Below are 9631 nucleotides of genomic sequence, written 5' to 3' on the forward strand. Positions count from 1 at the left end.
CCTGATGAACCTTCTATTGGTTAATAAATTTTTTCTGTTTTTTCGCAAAAAAATAAAATAATAAAAATCATACGTATTATATGCAAGCAAATGAAAGACGATAAGTATAATAACATATGAATTGTTTATTATTTAAATGTATCTAAGAATATGTAATGAATATAAAAAGCATTAACTTTATAACTCCAACAAAATCCTTTCATTTCAGTCCTAGAAAATTAAATATGCTGTAATAAATAGGGTTAACTCAATAAAATATACCCACGACATTTATTATTCAGTATAATTACCTATTTCATTTATTATGGAAAAACATTCATTTATATCTATATTTTATATACTAAAAGTGGTCAGAATTTCTGTCGTTTCATTATATCGAATTGTCGTTTTGAGTTTGCGTTCAAACGGTCTATCAACTTCGGCTATATTTACACAACGACCCCTCAAGTTTACGCTTTTTCAAGGGTAAAAAGTGTAAATATATAATTTTATTAAAATAAAAGAAAATAATTACACCCAAATTTATAACGGGCCCTATCTTCTCGCTCGGTGCGAGTTAAATTTTTCCGAGACCACCGTTCAACTCGAAAAAATCTTACGAACCCAACGGGACTAACTATACACGAAACGGACACTTCTTAAACAAATGCTAAACACAACGATAACCCGTATCTTCCTGGTCGCCACGAGTTAAATTTTTTTGACGGTAGTGTCAGACTCGAAATAATTTTATGAACAAAACGAAACTAACCAGGTTCGAAACGGACACTTTTTAAAAAACGCTAAACACAACGACAGCCCGTATCTTTTTGTTCGCCGCGAGATAAATTTTTCCGACAGCACCGTTACACTTGGAAAAATTTATTGAACAAAACAAAACTAACTACGTTCGAAATGGATGCTTTTTAAAAAAACGCTTAACATAATGAAATCTAAAACGGCGCTTAACACATGAGCCGTGTTCCTCTCTGTAAATACACAACGCTACATTAAATATGAATATGCAGGCCGAAAAGGTCCTACCGCAACGCGCGGGCCGGTCCGGACTAGTTTATACCATTTATTATGGCTTATTATTGTAAATCTTAAACAATTATTAATTATACGTATTATATGTAAGCAAATGTAAGACGACAAGTATAATAACATATGAATTGTTTATGATTTAAATGTATCTAACAATATGTAATGAATATAAAAATTATTAATTTTATAGCTCCAACAAAATTCTTTCATTTGCATCTAATGAATTATCTAACTTAAAAGTCATGATGTTATGATCATATCATCAATAAGATGTATTTGGGTTATTCTGAGTTTCATATCCTTTCATTATGTTTTAAACAAATTTCTAATATCATATTTAAATTTTGTGTGAATTCTTTATGTGTGGTCAAGGCACCAATGTCTCCTGGTAACGTAATTTTCGATTGTTCTATGTTTATTTCGTACTTCATAATCTCAATTATCTAGATCTGTATTTGTATTTATAATTGAAGTTTGCTCTTAATCATTCTTCGAGATGAATAGAGGATTTCCATTAGTATACAATGGCTTTTGATATTACTATTTCATGTATGTATTCCTTTATTGAGATCTATTTTGTTATTCTACTAACCAACTTACGGTATATATATGATGTTAGACTGTTAGTATTCTTAACTATGCATATTTACAATATTTAATCCTTTTTTTGTTATTACTATATACGTTGTTCGCTATGTGTAAAGTATAATATAGTGCTAATTTTCAACGATATTAATTCTTTAAAGTTTATGTTAGCGAACTACACATGTTTACACAATTTATTTATTAATTCAATTGTATTTTATGTGATTTTTAATTGATGTAAAATAAAGTTGTCACACATTAACTTTAGTATTTATAGTTTACCATGAAGAAACTGTGTTATTATTTGTAGTGTTTCATAGAAATGCTTAGAATACATTTTATGATTTAATATATAACAAACAATGAACTATGATAAAATGGTAATAAAATTGTAAGGGTGATCTTTTTAATAATAATGACGATTAACATTATTAAATTAGCCCATATAATCATAATGGTAATGGAAGTTACTCATTATAATGCCCTTTTGTATATGGAATATGGAATATACAACATATACAAAACTAATTAAAAATTATTTAATTTCTTATTCAAAAATTTGGATGTAACTCTCAACGATAATAAAAAGATGTGGAAGTCACACATCATCCACTATATATTACCATTTTCATGTTCTTCACCAAATTGTATATAATGATGATATAATCGCTAAATGACAACTAACCTTATGAAATAAAAGTTCAAAGAAATGTCTTATTTTTTTATGACCAGCGTCTAGATAGTAATATGTATTAATCTAATATTAATTGTCATCATATGAGTATGAAATTGATTTGTTTTCTATTAATTTATTAGTAACATCTTCTTGATTTTAACGTTTATTTTACTTATTCCCAGTTCATTTCATAGTTGTGTTATCAACGTTTTGTTTCGAGGTAAAGGAGTTTATTAACCAATATGTTATGGTAAAAGTCTTAGTAGTGACACAATGTATATACTATCTTGACATGGATTGTTGATTTTGTCATTTTAAAGCTAAAAGATAAAGCTCAATTCAATTGAACAATTAACTTCAACCTTTAACATACACTAAACGTAACCAACTACGTGCAACGCACGAACATTGTCAACTAGTTTAGTGTAATTTTCTACTTTTAGGACTTTTTTATTAAATGTAATCGTATTATTTTAATTTTAATTTTAATTTTAGTGTGTTTTATTAAATTTATTTGTTTTTTTATAATTTATAAAATAATAATATAAGTAATTAAACAAAATAAATTAAAATCAAGAAAAATGAAAAAGAAATTAAAAATACCTCACCCTTACCCATCAACACGCCACTCAACACGCCACTCATTATCTAGCAGTTTATCAACACGCCCATTAATCACCCCTCCCCACCTAGCAACACGCCAACACGCCTCGAAGGGTTTGGTCTAATGATCAAGTGTAACCATCACTTTTATACGAGTAATAGACTCTTGATTATTACTCTATTACCTAATAACTGGAGTACTTTAAAGATTTGAACAAAATCATAAGGTAACTTTAGAACCATGGTCCAAAAATTTACTGCTATGACTCCAATAATTTAATATTTTCCTACGACGTACTCTGATTTTGGAATCAAAGACCTGTAAAATGAGCATTTATCAAAGACAAATATAAAATCACCAATAATTTAATATTTTCCTACGACGTACTCTGATTTTGGAATCAAAGACCTGCAAAATGGGCATTTATCAAAGACAAATATAAATTCACGTCTAGAATTGGGCCTGAATCTTTTTTTAAAGTCAGTGGAACATCTTAACTCTGGGCCAATACATCAATTTATGTACTTAACCACCCATTGTTGTAGGTCTAAATAAATAATGGGAAATTGGTCAAAATGTCCAATTTCCAAAACTGTTTACTAAAATGTCTTCAAATTAAGTTAACAAGTTAAGGAGTCAGCGCTTCGCAGCGGAACTTCAAAGCAGGCCCTAATGGAAAACTAAGTGTATGAGAAAAAAACAATGTGTATGAAAGGTGGCCCAAACCATTTGGCGTTTTTTAAAATGCATCCATTTTGTGAGTAGTTAGTTGCGTTGTGTTCGTAAAATTATTTCAAGTTCAATGGTATTGTTGGGAAAATTTAACTCGCGGCGAGCGAGAAGGTATGTCCCGTAAGATTTTTTTGGAAATTCTGGTTGGGGGGCCGATTTGTATTTTGACCAAAGTTAGGGGGTCATTCGATTTATATTTTGAGCAAAGTTGAGTGGTTATTTTGAAAAAGTGGATTTTGGTAATATAATAATGTTAGAAATAGCGAATTCATAGTTTTGGGTTGGGGGGCCGATTTGTATTTTGACCAAAGTTGGGGGGGTCATTCGATTTGTATACTGAGCAAAGTTGAGTGGTTATTTTGAAAAAGCGGATATTGGTAATATAATAATGTTAAGAATAGTAAATTCATAATTTCGGGGGCCGATTTGTATTTTGATCAAAGTTGAGGGTTATTTTGAAAAAGTGAATTCTAGTATTATAATATTGTTAGAAATAGTAAAATCATCCTTTCTATTAAATATATTTATAATTACAAAAATATCCTCTGACCACGCATCACGCATCATGCATGATGCGTGTAACTTGGTGCGTGATGTGTGATTACGAGTTTTTCATCGAGACAACCAACTTTTTTGCGTAACACGGCTTCTCTCTGGCATAACACATATCACAGACATACCAACACGCAGCGAGCATGTTTTTCTGTGCGTGATGCGTGTTGCCTCGAATAAGATGAGATTTTCACTATCAAAATTCATTACATTTTTTAGATTTTTCGTATTTTCAGGATTATATTTTATGTCTTTGAAAGAGTACTCTATGCAGGACAAGAACAAGAACAATAATATCAATACTCATGATAAAACTAAAGCGTGCTCTTATTTTAATAATATAGTTATTATTATGTGTTATCAATAATTACGATTTCTAGATCATGCACCGACAGTTTGCATAGTTTCGAGGTGGATGATATTGGCAAGATTGTTGATGTGATTACATCTTTTTTGACTATCAACTATAAGACTACACCCTATGGATACGTTACACGTCGTTATAAACCCATGTGGCATTCATTACCCGTTTGGTGCCATAGGCACCAATTCATTATAGGTTTTAGTTATAGGATTTCACCATGGATTTAACGGAAGAAAGAGGGATAGTTATAGTAATTGTGGGTCTCAGTGCATTTTTATTGTTGGACTTGATGCTTTATTGCTTGTACGTTGTATATTAAGGGGAGTATTGTTTTAGTTATGATATGGAGTGTTTAGTTATGAGTTAGTTATAGGATATTGGTGCTGATGTGGAAGGTTAAGAGGATGAATAGTTTAGTTACGATAGGGAGTGACCAAAGTTACTAGCTTTCGGCTTTTTCGGCTTTCCGCCTCTAACTTTAATCTTCTAGCCTTTTAATTCTAACTACCAACTAATTTTGGTCAAAATTTACGTTAATGTAACTGAAAGGAATGAACGGTGGTGATTCAGCCAAAGTATCATTCATCAACGTTTCAATAAAAGGAAAAAAAAAATACATCATCATCTTACCTTTGTTTCTCTCTCATCAAACTCCCCAAAACAATCTAAATCCAATCACAATTTCAAATACACAATCTCTCGTTCTCCACCGTCCGTCCGATCTTCTGTATCAAATCCATACTCCAATCAGATCTATTCGCGCGCCAATTTTATATTTTATCTCTCTCTCCCTTTTTTTCTTCAGGTATCTATCTTAAAATCCCCAATTCTTACCATACTTTCTGTTACACATCAAATCCTCCTGTTTATGTTTTTATTAACTTATTTATTTACATGATTTTTGTTTTAATTTAATGTTAATCTTCGGTGCTTAAACTGCTAAATCACTTATGTTCATGAAATTAGGGTTTGTAATTAATGGCGGATGGACCGGGAAGTCCGGGCGGCGGGAGCCACGACAGCGGCGGCGAACAAAGTCCTCACTCAAACATCAGAGAACAAGATAGGTTTCTTCCAATTGCTAACATAAGCCGGATTATGAAAAAAGGATTACCTGCAAATGGAAAGATAGCTAAAGATGCTAAAGATACTGTTCAGGAATGTGTTTCTGAGTTCATCAGTTTCGTTACTAGCGAGTACGTATCGAACTACGTTTAATTTATTTTTATTAATTGTTACGTATGTTATTATTTACTGCGTATAATAATTTGTTATATATATATATGTGTGTGTTGGTGAGATCAGGGCTAGTGATAAGTGTCAGAAAGAGAAGAGGAAGACGATTAACGGTGACGATTTGCTGTGGGCGATGGCTACTTTAGGTTTTGAAGATTATATCGATCCTCTTAAGGCTTACTTGACTAGATACCGCGAGGTATATTATGTTTTCCTAGTTACAAGTTCATGTGTCACTCAATGTTATTTCTGACCTGAAGTATCCACCCAGGTCGCCTTTCGCTTAGTGCGGGGCAGCGGGGAGGGGTGTTTTACCGGCCATGCCCTCGGATTGGTCCGGGTTTCCTCCGGGGCAGTAGTTAGGGGCGGGTTATGCAATTACGGGAGATCAACGCGTGGGTGGTATAGTCTCCCTTGGTGATCCCAAACTGATGTAAAAAAAAAAAAAAGGTTCCTGTCATACAATTGTTGCTGCAAAGTTGAGTTTTTGTGTGTATGTGTTACTCTTTACTTTAGATGTTAAATGTTAATTAATTGCACCAAAATCAGGCAAAATTTCACATATTTTCACATTTTTGTCTGTATGCGATGTACTATTTATGTTGCCGGTATACCTAACATTTTCTTAAGTTATTGCACTGTATGAGAGTGTATGTAATAATGTTACATATTGGTTTGAAATTCAGTATCTTGCATACAATGGTCAAAAAGAAAGGTATGTGTATATAATGACAAAAATGATTGTGTGTTTCATTCTGGTGGAATTAACCCTTATTTGAAATCATACTAAGAGTGGAATGGAGTTGTATGGATTCTTACTTTTTTTGTATTGTGTTTAATTGCACATTTGAGGTATCCATGAAGTTACACTTTTAGACTTTTTGAGATGAGGTGAGGTCACACTAACATGCTACATTCTATTTTTAGTGCTTTCAACATATCATATGATAAGAGAAGAATATGGCAATGTTTTGGCTACAGTAATTGCATTACTTTTATGTTGTAAATCTTTCTTTTGTTATCCTAACATATCCCTTTCTTCATATTATTTCCTAAGTTTCTAACACAAATTTCTCTGTAATTTTTTTTGCCATTGGACGCTTACGTGGGATAATGATCTACACAGTTAGAGGTAAAGGTTCTATTTGATATATCTGCAATGGAACTCACTTTAACATAACTATGATTTATGGAGCTGTTTACGAAGTGATAAAATAGCTAACATAGTGGTATATATTATTTCTTAGGGTGATACAAAGGGATCTGCAAGGGGTGGAGATGGATCTAACAAGAAAGATACAGTTGGAGCTCAGCTTGTTCCAAATGCGCAGGTTTGTGTAAGGATTATCTTTGTTTATCATGTTTTAGGTTATACAGGTGCTCGATGTTATTTAATTGAAATGCTCGTTTATGTTTTTTGCTGCTTTCCTCTTTAATTTTTCATCGGTGTACCGATTTGCAGTACACCCATCAAGGATCTTATACACAAGGCATGAATTTCTTGAATTCACACGTCTGAACTTCCAAGTAATATTTCTTTGTCTACCCCTAGGGGTTTACTTGTACAAATTTCTTGAAATGCATGTGCTCTATAAACGTTGTTTTACCCCGCCTGAAAAGAGTTGCTCTAAAAAACGTACAAAAATTGAAGAGTTTTTATACATCCAGTGTTAGTTTTTGTTCCGAGACACTGATTTTTTTAGGAAATCCTATACTCCGTATTTGATTGCATGCAGAAGCTGCAGCTGTTACTGCAGAGAGTTTATGCGATTTATGCTTTGTAATTTGTGGTCTAAACTATAATAGTTTTGTAATAAATTTTGCAGGCTAGGGGACACGACCACATGTGATATTTGAGCTTCTTGTTTACTGTTCTGTTCTTTGCTGTTAAGTGATCGGTAAACATGTTTTGCGTAATCATCTTTATTATCTATAAATAGGTCTCTATGTTAGTCATATTCGTAGTACGACATGATTATCTCCAGCGGGAATAAGTTATGTAGTTGCTGTTTATTTGGTGTAATTGGTATGTTTATGTTGTCCTCATTGATGTCATTCTCCAAATGCTCGTTGTCTAAAATGATACTTGATTGATGTATTAACAATTTATTTATTGATGTTAAAGTCTGTATGCTTATAATTTTCACGAGGACTTTTCTAATTATAGCCTTGAATAATATGCTTAAGGAATAAATTTAGAGAAATTCTATTTCTATAAGACCACCCCTATGGTTAGTTACCCGTCCGTTACCCGCACATTACCCGTAACTAACCATAGGCACGGGCTCATTACCCGCTTTAGTTACCCGCATTCACTATGGATTTAACGGAAGTTTTAAGTTTAGTTATAGGAATTGTGGGTCCAGTGGCTTTTTATTGTTCGACTTGATGCTTTATTGCTTGTACGTTGTATATTAAGAGGAGTATTGTTTTAGCCATTATAGGGAGTGTTTAATTATGAGTTAGTTATAGGACATTGGTGTTGATGTGACGCTGATGTGGAAGATTAAGAGGATGAATAGTTTAGTTACGATAGGGAGTGGCCTAAGACCACCCCCTATGGTTAGTTACCCGCCCATTACCCGCTCATTACCCGTAACTAACCATAGGCACCACTTAGTTACCCGCGTTAGTTACCCGCTTTCACCATAGATTTAACGGAAGAGTTATAGGAATTGCGGGTCCCAGTGCTTTTTATTGTTGGACTTGATGCTTTATTGCTTGTACGTTGTATATTAAGAGGAGTATTGTTTTAGCCATGATAGGGAGTGTTTAGTTATGAGTTAGTTATAGGATATTTGTGTTGATGTGGCGCTGATGTGGAAGGTTAAGAGAATGAATAGTTTAGTTACGATAGGGAGTGACCTAACTACACAATATTATTACACAAAATACCCACACGCTGACATGGCTGGTTGACTTGTACTTCCACGTTGGCCTTATACCTCCACGTTAGGTAACCACCTACAATTATTATTTTTGGTATATTATATCAACTTCTTAATTAATTATCCTTTCCATATAAAAGTAATAGTTAGGTTAAATTATATGTTCCATAGATGATAGTTGATGTGTAAGTTTCTGACCTGATTATACTTCTACTCAATCATTTGATGGTAATCCACCAAAAAATTCAGCAATAAAGTCAGGCTTCTGGTCGGAATTTCGCTACTTGGTACCAAGTTTTTTTTTTCTTTAGATTTTCAAGATTTCCCATCTCATATTGTGTGGATTCACTTAAACATATTTGTGGAGGAAGCAATAGAGTTTTAAGTTTTAAGCTATAAGCTAAATTGATTTCTTCTGTTACATAAAAAAACATCTAGTAGTCTGTTTATATCACATGTGTAAGAATTTTGAATATTGATTATCAATTGTTATATGATAAACTACAACGAACTAGCAAAGGATATGGATGTCAAACTCGGTACAACATAAACTTCAACGAACAATATAAAAATAGCAATTAAACACCCTTTAATAATTAATAATATAATTTTTAGAGTTATCTCTCTATATAATTTACAATTGATGTTAGAAAACTAGAGAAATTTAATTTTTTTCCTTTAAATAAAAGAGAAAAATTTAACTTTTGGGGAAGAAAGAGATTCCGGTGTTTTGGGTGAGAAGGATGAAAAGGTTATTAGTTGAGTATCATTTTATTTGTGTTATAAAATAAAAGTTAAGAAAGTTAAGAATGGATGTCAATTTGAATAATAGTTACGCATGCATTTGAATAGTTACTTAAACAGTAAAATTTATAGAATAAATATAGGATCGAATGTAATCAGTTTTTGCACCATTCACTTCAATAAGATTTATTACTCTCTCCTTTCTCTTTAATATAGTAGTCCAT

The 9631-nt window shown here is 32.4% G+C and overlaps 1 protein-coding gene across 1 annotated transcript; it reads left to right on the plus strand.

Moving 5' to 3' along the window:
- Positions 1-5185: 5185 nt before the first annotated feature.
- On the plus strand, positions 5186-7921 carry LOC139861572 (nuclear transcription factor Y subunit B-1-like). The gene is made up of 7 exons (XM_071850004.1): positions 5186-5344; positions 5506-5735; positions 5845-5974; positions 6902-6907; positions 7023-7106; positions 7238-7302; positions 7602-7921. Exons 2-6 carry the CDS (start codon positions 5518-5520, stop codon positions 7292-7294), a joined length of 495 nt encoding a protein of 164 aa, XP_071706105.1. The 5' UTR covers positions 5186-5344; positions 5506-5517; the 3' UTR covers positions 7295-7302; positions 7602-7921.
- The last annotated feature ends 1710 nt before the right edge of the window (positions 7922-9631 follow it).

This window comes from Rutidosis leptorrhynchoides, chromosome 8 (assembly GCF_046630445.1).
Source record: "Rutidosis leptorrhynchoides isolate AG116_Rl617_1_P2 chromosome 8, CSIRO_AGI_Rlap_v1, whole genome shotgun sequence".
Classification (NCBI taxonomy): Eukaryota; Viridiplantae; Streptophyta; class Magnoliopsida; order Asterales; family Asteraceae; genus Rutidosis; species Rutidosis leptorrhynchoides.

Bases quoted from the DNA above. Each gene is read 5' to 3' on its own strand.
- LOC139861572 (XM_071850004.1), top strand. From the start codon at position 5,518: ATGGCGGATGGACCGGGAAGTCCGGGCGGCGGGAGCCACGACAGCGGC. The intron at 5,736-5,844 runs GTACGTATCGAA...TGGTGAGATCAG, and splicing joins ATCAGTTTCGTTACTAGCGA to GGCTAGTGATAAGTGTCAGA. The intron at 7,107-7,237 runs GTTTGTGTAAGG...ACCGATTTGCAG, and splicing joins AGCTTGTTCCAAATGCGCAG to TACACCCATCAAGGATCTTA.